Source organism: Muntiacus reevesi, chromosome 8, assembly GCF_963930625.1.
Source record: "Muntiacus reevesi chromosome 8, mMunRee1.1, whole genome shotgun sequence".
NCBI lineage: Eukaryota > Metazoa > Chordata > Mammalia > Artiodactyla > Cervidae > Muntiacus > Muntiacus reevesi.
In genome coordinates, this window is record NC_089256.1 from 85,857,627 (window position 1) to 85,873,497 (window position 15,871).

Below are 15,871 nucleotides of genomic sequence, written 5' to 3' on the forward strand. Positions count from 1 at the left end.
TTCTGATCAGTGTTCTTTTAGTTAATAAAGCTTCACATTAACTTTTTAAAGGAAAAAGAACATTTTGATGGCACCTGTTTTGAACTCATGTTACTTTCTTCATCTGTGTGTTTTGTAAAATATACAGATGGACTTTCCTGTGGCTAAAGATCTTTTTGAATGAGAAATGTAATGGTGTGTTCAATTTGGAAAGTTATTGGAGGTGTAAGGAAACATTTTTTTTTAGCCTAGGTTCACATTGAAGCATCTTTAAAGTGTTTAAAATGACCATTTGAACTTCCTATCTTTGTTAAAGAAATCAGAATAGAAGTTAAGATGTAGTGATTTTTCCGATCCCTTGGGACAGAGTAGAGTTAGTGCGTAAGAGTGTTTTTCCTGAACTCAAATACTGACCTTTATACTTCTTGATTCAGAGCTCTCTAATAAAAGTTAGAGAGTAAGCTATTTTATGATTGGCTAACTTATTTGACATCTTTATCAGGAGATAACGATTTGACATTCCAGAAGTCTGACAAATCATTTGGCTCAAATATTAGGAAATACTATACTATAACATAGAGACCACACCAACACCCCTCTCATCCTCAGGGACACTGTAGCCTTGCAGTGGTCAGCAATCCAGCTGCAGCTTCTGCCACATCATAGGGGGCCTTTCTTGTAAGTGAGGAAAATGTGCATTTTAAAGTAAGAACTAAAAGCTTACAGTGTTATTTTTCACTTTTGCCTTCTAAGGTCTTCATCTCCACCAAACAGCTAGGTAATGGTTTCCTTTGATTTCTTGTCTGTTTCTATCTTAGTTGATTCACTGTCCACTGGTAACCTTTTTTTCTTTCTTGTTCACTTCCTACATGTATCAATTTTCTACTATAATCTGATTTAAAATACATAATTTTATTACTGTCAGATACTTACTATAAACCAAATTAAACTAACAAAGTATTGCTATTATCTTATAGAGATATCTTCACTTTTTATTCTGTGTATCCCCTAAAAAATTTTTGAAAAATCTGCCTAACACCTTGTAGCATTTTAACTTACATAAATACTTTTATCATAAGTTTAAACAGTTGCACAACCATACTTTCTATTGAACTGTAATAATTGTCACTCTAAAATTTAAAATTCACATCTCTCCTTTAAATGTTACCAATAGAATAAAAAATACCATTGCAATTTGAAATCTAACACCATCCATTTAAAAAAAATACACAAATTAGCTCTTTTTTAGTTGATGTGTTCAGGTTGTTTCTTTGAAATCACATTTTTGTTCTGCCATTCCCATAGCATTTTATCCCGATCACCTTATCATTTTCGACTGCAGTAAAAACTATGTATATATATTTAAATTGAGTGATTTTAATTTCCTGTGACCGTCAGTCTCAAAGTGTTAAGATCTTTTATTAACTTTTTAAAATATGTTCCTTATGAAAACCTGTAAGTATAATATTAAATGTAATAAATAGTTATTAAACTTTAAAAGTTACATGCTTTTTAATGTTTGGTTGAAGGACACTTCCCTTACATCAGTATTTTTTTTAATTGAAGTGTAGTTGATATACAATGTTGTGTTAATTTCTGCTGTAAAGCAAAGTGATTCAGGTATACATTTATTTATAATGTACATATATACACCTTCTTTTTAAATATTCTTTTTCTACAATGTTTTATCATAGGATATTAAAGATAGTCCTCTGTGCGATACATATGCCCTCCATCTGCTGTATCCTGTAGGACCTTGTTATTTGTCTGTTCTACACGGAATAGCTCACGTCTGCTAACCCCAGCCTCCCACTCCATCCCTCCTCTAACCCCCTCCCCTTTGGGAACCATAGGTCTGTCCTCTATGTCTATGTCTGCTTCTGTTTGTAGATATTAGATTCCACATATGATAATTCCACATACCGTATGACAAGTGATATCATATGGTATTTATCTTTCTATCTCAGACTTACTTCACTTAGTATGACAATCTCTAGTTGCATCCATGCTGCAGCAAATGGCATTATTTTGTTCTTTTTTGTGGCTGAGTAGTATTGCATTGTATATATGTAACATATCTTCTTTATCCATTCATCTGCTGATGGACATTCACGTTGTTTCCTTGGCTATCTTGGCTACTGTGAATAGTGCTGCGATGAACAAAGGAGTGCATGTATGTTTTTGTGTTATAGTTTGGACCAGGTATACCCCAAGAGTGAGGTTGCTGAGTCATATGATAATTCTGTTTTCTGCTTTCTGAGGCACATCCACACTGTTTTCCACCGTGGCTGCACCAACTTACATTCCCACCTACAGGGCCGGAGGGTTCCCTTTACTCCACACCCTCTCCAGCTTTTCTTATTTGTAGAGTTTTTAATGATGGCCATTCTGACTGGTGTGAGGTGGTACCTTATTGTAGCTTTGATTTGCTGTTTTCTAATAATTAGCAATGTCGAGCATCTTTTCATGTGCCTAGTGGCCATCTGTATGTCTTCTTTGGAGAAATGTCTATTTAGGTCTTTTGTCCATTTTTCACTTGGATTGTTTGTTTTGTTGTTGTCGAGTTGTGTGAGCTATATGTACATTTTGGAAATTAAGCCCTTGTAGGTTGCATCATTTGCAAATATTTTCTCCCATCCTGTAACTTGTCTTTTCATTTTGCTTATGATTTACTTTACAAAAGCTTGTAAGTTTAATTAGGTCACATTTGCTTATTTTTGCTTTAATTTCTATTGCCTTGGGAGATTGACCTAAGAAATATTGGTACAACTTATGTCAGAGAATGCTTTGCCTATGATCTCTTCTAGGAGTTTTGTGGTGTCATGTCTTCTGTTTAAGTCTCTAATCCATTTTATTTTTATGCATAGTGAGAGGGTGTGTTCTAACATCTTTGATTTACATGCAGCTGTCCAACTTTCCTAGCACCACTTGTTGAAGAGACTATCTTTTTCCCATTGTATATTCTTGCCTCCTTTGTTGAAGATTAATTGACTGAGGTGTGTGGGTTTATTTCTGGGCTCTGTTCTCCTGACATCAGTATTTTGAATTGCTCTTTTTGTTTGATGCTCCTGAGATTTTTCCAAGGTGGACAATACACTACAGAAAGTTTGGGATGAGTGAAAAAGATGTTTTTCCATTGCAAAGTGAAAAAAGGGTGATTATGAATGGGCAGGTAGGGAAAGGAGGGTTGGCAAGATCCTCAACCACAGGTACATCCTCCAGTAGACAACATGGACTCAGGGATGTTAAAGATCTGAAACTGCTCTAAAGAAATATCTGATTCCTTAAAAAATATCCATGCTAGCCCAGCCTGACAACTCTGGTGTTAGAGAGAGTCTAAAGTATCTGCTTTAATGCAAAGAAAATGTAACATCATTAAATATTCCTTCCCTTAATGTTTGTGGACAAATCATGCTTCCAAAGATTGAGAAAGTTTCAAAAGCAGTTTGATCTACTTAAACACTGGAGCCCTGTGTATTCATTTAACACCTCTTTCTCAGAGGTAACCCAAAGAAAAATTCAATTTCAGGCCTCTAAAATTATCTCAAATTCTGAGTTAATAGTACCCCAAATTGTACAGCTACCTTTTGCTCTAACACTGTTAATATCAATAGAAAATGGCATAAAGTCAAAGAAATATGAATCAAACATCTTCCCCAGTCCCACCATATAATAGTCTTCTATAAACAGGCTATTCTGTTTTAGCTTAAGATAGTACAAAAAAAAACCAGCCGGTCACTTCTTCAATTGTTTTCATGACTATTCGAGGCCTTAGCACCCAAAATAACAAAGGTCTCAAGTCACGTGAAGTGAACAGATTCTGATCCTCTTGGAAAATTCTCCAGGAGCCAGAGATCTTTCCATCCTCTGGAAGCCAGCTCATGTTCTTTCCTTCCCATGCATTTCAGAAAGATGATCCTGATGACTCCCCAATAGAACTCAGCAAAGTACAGAGTGTGAAAGTTGTGGCCAAGAGACGCAGGGATCGCTCTCTCCCCCGGGCTTTCGAAATCTTCACAGACAATAAAACCTATGTTTTCAAGGCCAAGGATGAGAAGAATGCAGAAGAGTGGCTCCAGTGCCTCAATGTGGCAGTTGCCCAAGCCAAAGAGAGGGAGAGTAGGGAAGTGACCACATATCTCTAGGGATTTGCAAGCCGACCTCATCAGTTGTGTACAACCGACATGGCACCATCATCGCCAATGTCAAGAGAAAGAAAGAAATTCACCTAGTCATGCTGTCTGTTACTAAACACCAATGGAAAAGTTTTCCCCAGGAAGCAAGGCTAAAAGTGGCCGGATCCTGATACGTTTCAGATCCATGTGGCATTAACTCCAGAACAGCTTTGTAAGGCATATAAGAAAAGGAGTTATGGATGATATGGAGCCGGAAAGGGGAGGGAAGAGATCTAGAAACTTCTGTACCTATGACATTGTACATTATAAGAAAACAGCTTTAAAAGATACCTGGACTGCCTGTCCTAAGGAAAGATTAGGCACTTCTGATGAAAAGCAGTCAATAGTATTAAAAGGAAAAAACCTACAAGGAAAAGTCAAATTGATGAACACTGAGGAAAACCATACAACTTACTTATCGACATATAATTACATTTATCCTCTCCTAATGCAAAGGAGGCTAACACTTGGTAAAATGGTTCTCAAATTAAGCCAATTATGTAATTAAATATCTGTCCTTCATAACTCCTTATCTGATTATTCCTTTTAGGTTCATATAATATGATCTAAAGTTTAGTTCCTTGGCTATATCTCCTGCCAAGGCAGTAAGTGTGAGGTACAATTAAACACAGAAGACCATTTTCCCCATCTTCAAAATATATGCCATTTCTGTTAAATTTTGAGATTTTAAAGTTCTATACTTTCCTTCTTTTCATTCAATATTTGCGTACCTCCAAATTATAAACATGTGTTTGTTTTTGCCATTACCCATAATTAAAAAGAATTAAATCATGGTAGGCAGAATTCTAGAATGGCTTTCATGACCCAAACCCTGGTAAAATCTCTTCCCCTGAGTGTGGTGGGACCTACAGCTTCTAACTAATAGAATATGGCAAACAGGACAGAATAGTCTCTCCCATGATTATGTTACATTACATGGCAAAGGAAGGAATCTGTTGAAGGTCCTTAATCAGCTGACTGAGTTAACTGAGAGGATATGGTCTTGGGTAGCCCCGGCCTAATCAGATGAGCCCTTTGAAAGGGTGAACAAGTCAGAGATTCTCTGTCTCCCACTGACCTTGAATAAGCTGCCATGAGTTCTATAGCTTCATGGAAATGAATCTTGCCACAAGCAGTGTGAGCAGCTTGGAAAAGGATCCTGAGCCTCAGATAAGAGGCCATTCACCACCAACACCTTGATTGCAACTATGCGAAACCTTAAGCAGAGAACCCAGCTACACCATGCTTGGACTCCTGATCCATGGAAGCTTTGTGATAATAAATATGTGCTGTTTTAAACTATTAAGTGTGTGTGGTAATTTGTCATGTAGCAATAGATGACTAATACAAAAGCTAACTTATAATACACATACAGATTTTTTCCTTGAAATTTATTAAACACAGTCTAGTATAGAAACGTGGAGAAATGATAAGTACTCAATACTCTGAATTCTACCCTGACTCTATTGCTAACTCACTAGGATAGGAAGTACAAAGGGGCCAAGTTTAAGGAAGGGAACCATTCAATTTTAAGTTTAAATGTAAAGTTTGAGAGTATTGTGAGTCGTGGAAGTTCTTACAAGTTGGAAATAAGTTTGGGAGGTCAAAATTTGGGCTCAGCATGTATATAGCCGGTCACTGAAGATGTGGAATTAGAAGAAATTACTCAGGGAGAGTTAGACAACAGAATTAATAATAGCTTCCTTGGGACACCCAGCATTTAAACAAAGGGAGGCTGATTAGTGTTCAGAGATATTATAAACCAGAGGAAATAATGTCATAAGAGCCAGGGTTTTCAAGGGGAAGAAAGAGATCAGTCATGTGAAATCCTGAAGAGTAATTGCTTAAGATGAAGAATGACTTTTGCAACTAAGAAGCAACTTGTGTCATTGGCAAGAACAATTTCATTGGAGTGATGACATGAAAGTCAAATTTCAGTGAGTTGAGGAATCAACAAGAGGTTAAGAGTTTAAAAGAACAGTTGAACTCCCCTTTCAACAACATGAGGCTAAGATGGAAAAAGTGGTTTTGTTGTTTGTTTTAAGGATGCATTAGACCTAAAGGAAAGAAGTTTAAAACACAGAAAGAAAGAGGAAAAATAACTTTGCTTGAGCAAAGTGTCTAGAAGTGAAGAAGGATGAAATCTCCTTTACTCCACAACAATTTATGGGAACTGCTACCAAGCATCGGGTATCATGGTGAGCCTAGAAATATGAAAATAAAAGATCCAGCTCCTCCCTTCAAGGAGTTTACGGTGTAGTGGAGAAAACATGCACAACAAAAATTGAAATGCTGTGTGGTCACGTGCCTTGATGGAGGTATGCACAGAGTCTTGAGGAAACACAGGAGAAGACACCCTTGTAAGTGACTTGAAATTCAGCTTGGCCTCCCATAACTGTTCCCCAGAAGTGCTAGAGAATGAACTTGTCTTAAAGAACTAGTAGGAGTGTTGTGGGCAGACAAGAAGCAAATGACCAGTAGAGGGAACCATCTTACAAAGGCCAAGGAGGAAGAGAGAACATGGTTCATTTGTAAAACAGCAAGTCCTCAGCTGGGACTGGGACATAAGGGACCTGTTGGGAGTGGTACAGAATACTCCTGTGGGCCTGCAGGGTCGTAGCATTTAGGGCTCGGGTCCATGCTAAGGATCTTGAACTTTTTCCTTAAGATGGTGAAACATGTTGAAAGGTTTTAAGAAGATTTGCATTTAGAGAAAAAATCTTGATCATGGTATAGAGAATGGATTGTGGCAGGAAAATGATTTGGGGGGTTCTTGAAATGTGGTGGGGCTTCCCTGATAGCTCAGTTAGTAAAGAATCTGCATGAAATGCAGGAGACCCCAGTTTGATTCGTGGGTTGGGAAGATCCCCTGGAGAAGGGAACAACTTCTCACTCCAGTATTCTGGCCTGGAGAATTCCATGGACTGTATAGTCTATGGGTCTCAAAGAATTGGACACAACTGAGTGACTTTCACTTCACTAGAAGGTGGTGAGGACTTAAACTGATACAGTAGCAGAGGGGTTGGAGGAGAATGAAAATGCAGGAAGAGTATTGAATTAGTAAGCTGGACAGGACGCTAGTGGATTGGATGGAGCTGGAGTATAGAAATGGGAAGGAAAGAGTCTCTGATGACTCCGAGGTGCTTTGGGGAAGCCTGATGCTTGATGATAGCATTCATTGAGATAGAAAATTCCAAAGCAACAGTTTAAGAGGAGGGGCAGATGGTAAATTTAATTTTAATGTATACATTCAGATGGTAAATTTAATTTTAACATTCTCACATGGCGCTAGTGGTAAAGAACCCACCTGCCAATGCAGGAGATGTGGGTTTGATTCCTGGGCCGGGAAGACCCCCTGGAGGAGGGCATGGCAACCCACTGCAGTATTCTTGCCTGGAGAATCCCATGGACGGAGGGGCCTGGAGGGCTACAGTCCATGGGGTTGCAGAGTCAGACACGACTGAAGTGACTTCACGTATACATTCAGAGTCTAGCCAAGTGATTCACCTTGGACTAGGGGGACATATCCTTCTATGAAGTTGTGCAGGAAAAGGGTGAGAAAAAGAATAATTGTAAAAATTCTCTAAATAGTATTTTTAAATCTACTAGCTCATTTATATGAGTCATCCTCATAACCTACCTGGTGAATAACCCTACCTAGTTTAATCAATTAAGAAAAATTGAAATAAACAAATAGAAATAAATTAGAATTATTTTTGAGACTTAATTAACTAGTTGTGTCTAGTTTAGAGCACAACTCTCAGAGCCTTTGAGCCACTACGATCGGAGACCCAAGTTTGATCCCCGAGTCAGGAAGATACCCTGGAGGAGGGCATGGCAGCCCACTGCAGTGTTCTTACCTGGAGAATCCCATGGACAGAGGAGCCTGGCGGGCTACAGCCCATTGGGTCACAAAGAGTCAGACACGGCTGTAGCAACAGAGCACACACATGCAAAGAATGATATTTCTGGTTTCAATCCATGATGCAATAATTCCAAATGCAGGCAAATTTTCCTGGGTTCAGAATCACACTAGGCATTTTAGAATCGTTGTTTTCTCACTGATGTTTCTGGCATATCCATCCCCATTGCCAGTTGGCTTACCACAGACTGGCCTTTCCCAAGAGGGCTGCTGTTCCTGATACCAGTCTACGAAGAAACCACTTTCTAAACATGTTTAAACCTTTATATATGTTGGTATGAAGACAATTATAATCGTAGTCAGAAATTCAAGTGGTTTTCATTTTTACTTCATTGTGACTTTTTCATCCCAGATAGCTGTGGAAACATAAATGTTTATGTGTGAGGCTCTCATCTTGTTATTTCTTAAGAACTTGGAGTTTGGTAAAAATAAATGTTCAATATTTTTCTAACACTAGGTTTTCTAGAAAATCCTTGGCTGGTGATGTTGAGGGACATTTCTGGGTCATCTTCCATTTGCTTACTTTGGGGCTTATTTATTATGATTATGCTCAAACATAAATATAGATTACTTAGTTGAAGAAACATTCCCTACTTTAGGAAGTAGTTCTGAGATGAGGTAAGAGAATATGTGAGATGAATTCAAGGTGTGTTGCAGAGAAGTAAAAACCACAAATGCCCTAGTCAGAATTTCTAGTTCTCAAAAGCTAAGCTTTTAGATGAAAAACCCCAGATGTTGTCTTATTCCAGAATAGTACCAGGGTGTAGACCTCTTGGGGCTCTTCCTCCCCAATGATGCTTCTGAAGGACAAAGGGGTTGGAAAATCAGGGAGATTCCTCCCAAGGAATGTGGTAATGTTAGCAGTCTGGAAAAGGCACAGGATTTGCACATGGACACATGAGGATTCAAGTCCTACTTCTTGCCCAGACTAAACTACCAACCTGAGAAAAATCACTCCTCTCTCATTTCTGGGTTGGGGATAATTTATCTATGGAGTACAATTGCCATGAGGCTTAAATGTCATGTAAAAGCCTCCGGCAGAGAACCTTTGGGGCTTCCCAGTGGCTCAGTGATAAAGAATCTGCCTGCCGGTGCAGGAGACTTTGGTTTGACCCCTGGGTTGGGAAGATCCCCTGGAGAAGGGGACAGCTACCCACTCCAGTATTCTAACCAGGACAATTCCATGGACTGCGTAGTCCATGGGGTTGCAAAGATTCGGACATGACTGAGTGAGTTTCATTTTCATTTCACAAGGAAAAAAGAAAACCTACCAATGAAACTATAATGCAGTGCCTTAATAATAGTCTAATGAATAGTGTTTTACTTCAAAAAGTCCTTTATTGATTATGAGGGATTTGGCAGTTTTTTTTCTGACTTTAGGTACTGTGCATGGTATGTGATATGTAATCCTATAGATTGGTATCTATTCCAGTAACAGAGTGAAACATGGCTTTATTACATGTTGATGTCTTCCTTTCTTAGGCAAAACACTTGTTGTTGCTTTGCTAGCCACCAAGTACAAGGCTGTAGGGCCTTGCGTAACCTGGTGATAAAAGAATGAACAGGAGAAGGTGGAAACCTGTCCCATGTGGAACTGTGGTCATTCCCCCACTGGTGGCTCTTTGGCTAAGTAATGTCATGATTCATTCCACTCCCCTTCTGTGCTTTTCTGTGTACCTGATAAATTTTTGTTTCAAAATCAGATCATGGTATGATTTGTTAAGACATACTAACCAGCAGTTTATATACTAAACATGTAGTGTTGACCATGTTCATAATTCAGTTGAGGTTACAACACAAAGAGCTGGAGTCAAGTTCAAGTGACACCTGTTCAGAGTCATTCCTGGTGTATGATGACAGCAAACCACCACTGACTGTAAGACGCATCCCAATTTCAGAACTGATTAAAAATGGGAGGGGAAAAAAGTGAATAAATGATCAAAAGTAAGAATTTAAAGGTTCCATAGCATTCGAAACTGTATGTAAAAGTTTATTATGAACAATACATCATACGGCAAATGTAAGAATTTTAAAAATCTTTTAACATGCTTTAAAAGGCCCCAATGCATTAATTCTCAAAGGTGTGAGATCAGCCATTCTTGTGCATGCTTACCCTTTTTATTAGTCATGGTTCTCCTTGTTTTATTCAGATCCCCAAGGGATTGGATTGGTTAGAGTGGATCTCTATTCAGTCTGCTGATTCAAAGTGCTAATTTGTTCCAGATACACCTTCACAGACACACCCAGAAAACCTTTTACCAGCTCTCTGGACATCTCTCAGTCAGGTTGATGTATAAAATTAATCATTTGATGGAAATAAAGGTCGCTAATGTCCACACGCAAGCCTTGTTTCTGGTGTGTCCACTCCCTGAACGCTCCTTTATCCAAGTCCCCTTCCCCAGCAGGGATGCTACATGAGGTATGGACCAAGATGGCAGGAGTGAGCGTCGGGGTACATGGTGTGTCTTTTACCCGCTGTCACAGATTGGGGAGCAGGGGGTATACTCAGATGATGTCTGAAGAGGAATCCAGTCCAGGAAGGAGGAACATATCCAGAAGAGCCCTAGCAGTCAGTCATGCCAGAGATGAGAGTCGGGAGGCAAGGCCTGGAGCTGAGTTGGGAGCTGGGGACCCAGGGAGGAGCAGGGGAAGGCATAGAGCAGCATGGGGGGGACGGATGGTGGGCCGTGTGAACTGCAGAGCATCAGGACAAGCCCCAGGGCTGGGCTTTTCCAGGCACCTGTCTGGGTGAGCAGGGTTCTGTGCAGTGTGCTTTGATGAGACAGGTTTCCGCCTGCTCCTGTCCATCCTTCTATCACCAAGTTATACAAGGCCCTACAGCCTTGTAACTGGTGGAACAGGCCACCAGCTCTGGCAGCGGCTTAAGCTCCTGGCACTGCCCTGCGAACCCCGGCCTCACCAAGCAGTTTCCATATTGACATTCTTCTCATTCTATATCCTCAGCCTAGCACATATTGAACTTGTCTACTTCAAAGGAAAAACTTTCTGGGTGCATGGGGAGGGGAGCCAGAAATCCTAGAACTTTCTTGTGTGTTATTCTGTAAGATGATAATCAGACACATTGTGTTTACATAATTCCTGGTGCCTTTTTGAAACTTTTTAAAGCTTTAGTCAAATAGAAGGAAATATACATCCTTTGTCTTTCAATCAATAAAAATGATTAGAATTCACTTTAGTACTGAGAAGGAAAGGGCAACCCACTCCAGTGTTCTTGCCTGGAGAATTCCTTGGACAGGAGAGTCTGGTGGGCTACAGTTCATGGGGTCACAAAGAGTCAGACACAGCTAAGCAGCTGAGAACCTAAAAGAGTTATAAAATAAGCAAATAATGGAAATAAGGAAAATACTCAAACAAATGACAGACGTATTTGTTAATAGGAATTACAGACCTCACCAGAAACTTGGGAGGGGACAGATAATAGTAATAATTCCAATCTTTACTTTCAGAAGTTTTTTATAATCTTTCTTTGCCTTGTTTTGTTTTTTAACCACCAGTCCACTTACATTGGGATAATACACATTTGTCAATGTAGTACACCTTTTATACACATCCACATCCACGTAATTCTTTTACACATGAGTTGTGACAGTAAAACAATTCTCACATGTAGCTTGTAGAAATCAGTCTTGTTATGTCATTGTCCCTATTGCTCTAACTATCTATCTAATTAGGCTGGGACTTTATGTAATCAGAAGAACTTAGTGTGTTTTGCACTGTTCTTAATGGAAATTCACTCATACACACTTGATAACCTCTGGGAATATTCTGTTCCTCCTTATTCAAAGCTATTGTAATATGGAGGAAATGTTCTAAATGTCTTTTCTGTTAAGAGAGAAAAGCAATGTCTGAGTAAGTCCATCTTTTTTTTTTTTTTTAAATTTAACCAAGAGCACAGTCTGGAAATGTCTATCTTAAAAGGTTAACCATGAAATATAATACTTAGGGTATGTGCGTTTAAGTGCTATTTTGAAACCATTTTAATCAGGATTCACTAAAACATTTCACAGAGGGATACCTTAAGCTTTTCCATGCAAACATCCCTTACCTATGTATTCATGTTCTTGACACCACTATACTATCCAGATATCCTCCTTTTATATAAGCCTCAAGTGAATATAAATCAAATTCCACTGCAGTGATACTGTCATTGTGAGCTTCCTTGTAAGGAAGTCATTCACCGGCAGCATGTAAGACAGACAGGTAAACTAGGCCAAGTTCTTCCAAGAAAGGGGGCTCGGCACTTATCATCCAGTTAACAGTACAATGGGGTGTTGGAGTCAGAAGAACATTAGAGTACATGGGGTCCAGCCTCCCTCTGCCCCAACCATAGAGAAATCCCTTCCTTGTCATCATTGGCAGGTATATTTCCAGCTGCTCAAACACTTCCAGGGACAGAAAATGCATTACTTTATCACTAGTCCACATGCTTTTTAAATAGATATTTTCTGATCATGAAAATAATATTTATTATATAAAATTCAGAAAACACAGAAAAAGACTATTAAAATACAACAAAAATTACCCATAATTCCCAAACCCAAAAACAGCCAATGGAAATGTTTGAATGTGATTACTATTAAGTTACTCATCCTTTGTATTGTTTTTTTGGAAAATTCTACCTTTTGGTAATTTCTAACCTTTGGTCTTAATCTCTCACACGCAGCCACACAAAATTTCTACTCCCTCTTCCCCAAGACAACCAAGTAGTTGATTCAAAGTATTCATCCAAAACCATGTATTGCTCATACAATACATGCCAGATCCTATGCCAAGGCATTGACTGATAAATTGTCGATGCTTTTAAGAGACTCAGTAAATAAGTACGTATTTATCTATTAAGTAAAGCAAAGCAGAAAGCACCTCTTTTTAAAAAAATTTTATTGGCATATAGTTGCTATCCAGTGTTGTGTTAATTTCTGCTATATAGCAAAGTGAATCAGTTATATATATATATATATATATATATATATACACTCTTTTTTAGACTTCCTTCCCATTTAGGCCACCTCAGAGCATTGAGTAGTTCCCTGTGAGAACTCTGAATATTCATTGGAAGGACTGATGCTGAAGCTAGAGCTACAATACTTTGGGCACCTGATATGAATGGCCAACTCATTGGAAAAGATCCTGATGCTGGAAAATATTGAAGGCGAAAGAAGGGGTGGCAGAGGATGAGGTGGTTGGATGGCATCACTGACTCAGTGGACATGAATCTGAGCACACTCCAGGTGCTAGTGAAGGACAGGGAAGCCTAACGTGCTGCAGTTCATGGGGTCACAAAGAACCGGACACGACCTAGCAACTGAACAACAACAACAATGCTCAGACACTGTGCTAGGCATTGGGAATACTGCAGTCATCAAGGTATCCCAACCTTTGTGGAATTTATATTCTAGTAAAAGAGAAAGATGTTAAAGTCTTTCCTTAATTAATTATGAAATTGCTGTATGACCAGTACTTCAAGGAAGCACAATGGATAGAGATCATGAAATGAAAGGAAGGTAAGGACAGCTTATCTTCCTTATCTGACCTGAGATATGAAGGACCAACAGGAGCTATTATTCTGCAGGAGAGGTGAAGGAAAAGCAGAAGAGAAGAGAGATCACGATAGAGAAGACCACAGGGAGGAGAAAGTCACAGTCCACTGGCATAATCAAAGCAGGCCAGCGTGTCCAGAAAACAGCAGAGAGGAGAGGAGCTCTGATGAGGATGGTGAGACGGGGATACGGGCAAGTCATGCAGGCCCAGAGGGAGAGCTATTGTCAGGCTGAAACTAGGGTGCCATGATTAGATCAGCAGCTTTATAAGTCCCCCAGCTGCTGTGTGGAGAACGGGTTGTTGGGAAAGCAAGAATAGAGACTGGGAGAAAGACAGGAGGCTCCTAAAATAGTACAGGCCAGAGACTGTACGGAGCGGGTGGCACTGGAAATAGAAATGGAGGGTTGGTGAGGTGTTTTTGAAATAAAACTTACAGGACTTGGAGGTGGATAGGAATCCACTCTCTGGATTCTGACACCACTCGATTAGGTGGGAGCACTGTTCCGTAAAGAGAACACTCCGGGAGGTCAGGTGGAGGGCAGGTCTTGTCTGCAGAGGAGGGGTGATGAGAGGGCGATGTCACAGGCTTGGTGGAGACGGAGAAGGCGGCAGCAGACCACGTGGCGGGGTCGCAAACCCTCCTCCGGAGAGGAGGCGATAATATTCCAGGCCTTGAAGAAGGAATCCAGTTTTCTTCTCTAGCAGACCTGTCTTTTCATGCTCTCCAGTCAAAGAGGAGAGAGCCCGTTCTAGTTTGAGGGAACCAAGTTGCCAAGGCTCAGGATTAAAGTTAAAGAGATCAGCATAAGCAGGCAAGAATGAGGACAGGGTCACTTGTTTTTAATGACTTATTTGTGCCTTTGTTCCAAAAGTTATTTATGATTTTTTTTAACCAAAAAAAAAAAGTGTTGTAGATTTTAAAAATAACTGTGGTGGACACTGATGATGCTAGTCTGTTCAGACTGATCTCACAAATCACCCTGGACTGGGTGACATATAGTGACAGCCATTTATTTCTCAGTTCTGGAGGCTGAAATACCAAGAACAAGGGACCAGAAGATTCAGTGTCTGGTGAGGTTCTGCTTCTGGTTCACATATGGCCATCTTCTTGCTGTGTCCCCACGTGGCAGATGAGCGAGGGCGCTCTCTGGGTTTCTTTTATGAGGGCACTCATTACACTCACAAGGGCTGTGTTCTCATCTCCTGATTACTTCCCAAAGGTACCACCTCCAAACACCATCACAGCAGAGACTAGATTTCAACACATGAATTTCAGGGGACACAATCATTCTGTCTATAGCACTCCTGCCTTACCAAGACCCTTCTCCAGCGAAGAACTTGGTGCTGCAGCACAAATTTGAACTAAGGGTCAGACACAACAACAAAAGGAGGGTCATTCTACCTCCTGAGCCCTCCCTGGGGTCAGCTAAGGCTATCACTGGGGCTACATCAAAGCTCAACTTTTCCCCCTCCCCAATCTTGATTCTTCTCCACTTCCTCCCATAGGTGTTGATTCCAAGGGTACACCTTAATAAATATTCTGAACCTTAAATTCTGTCTCAGGGACCATGTCCCAGAAAGTCCAGCCAGACTGAGAGTCAATAAAGGCATAGCACAGAAGGAAACAGGCAGGAAGAGCAGGCAGCAGGCTGACTGTAGCTGATTAAATGGGTGCTGTGAGGCTCTCCCCACTGCAAAAGGCAGATGGGGCTCAGAGCTGACTCCATGCTTCCATGCAGCCAAAATTAGGAGAGGCATTCACTCAGATCCATGAGTCACAGTTTCCCAGACTAAAAATAAGCCAGTCTACCAGAGGAAGAAAGTACTCCCAATATTGAGACCCAAGAATTTTTTCCTGTGGGGCCTCCCCAAGAGAACTCTAATATAGCAACAACCTTCCATATCTCCTGCTCAGGGCAAGAGTATGTTTCACAAGGATGTGTAAGGGTACAAACACCCTCATGACTTCAAATAGGCAAAGAATGTGATTTTTTTTTATTACTTTGTGCGTGCTTCAGTTGTGTCCGACTCTTTTGAGACCATATGGACTGTAGCCCACCAGACTCCTCTGTCCATGAGATTTGCCAAGGCAAAATTACTGTAGTAGGCTGCTGCGCCCTCCTCCAGGGGATCTTCCTGACCCAGGGACTGAACCCCTGTCTCTTATGTTTTCTGCATTGGCAAGTGTGTTCTTTACCACCAGTGCCACCTGGGAAGCCTGGTTTATTACTTTGTA

At 40.2% G+C, this 15,871-nt stretch overlaps 1 protein-coding gene across 7 annotated transcripts in view; it reads left to right on the forward strand.

Annotated features, from left to right (window-relative positions):
- VEPH1 (ventricular zone expressed PH domain containing 1) overlaps positions 1 to 15,871 on the forward strand; it is a 313,627-nt gene that overhangs the window by 244,479 nt on the left and 53,277 nt on the right. For 4 of the 7 annotated variants that reach the window (XM_065943243.1, XM_065943246.1, XM_065943244.1 and 1 more), the window contains one exon: positions 3,888 to 5,439. The exons of 2 other annotated variants lie outside the window; for them this stretch is intronic. In XM_065943243.1, coding sequence (XP_065799315.1) covers positions 3,888 to 4,124 — 237 coding nt within the window. In that variant the 3' untranslated portion in view covers positions 4,125 to 5,439. Of the gene's footprint in view, positions 1 to 732; positions 758 to 3,887; positions 5,440 to 15,871 lie in introns of those variants that run through there. One more of the 7 variants, XM_065943249.1, reaches the window with a different exon arrangement.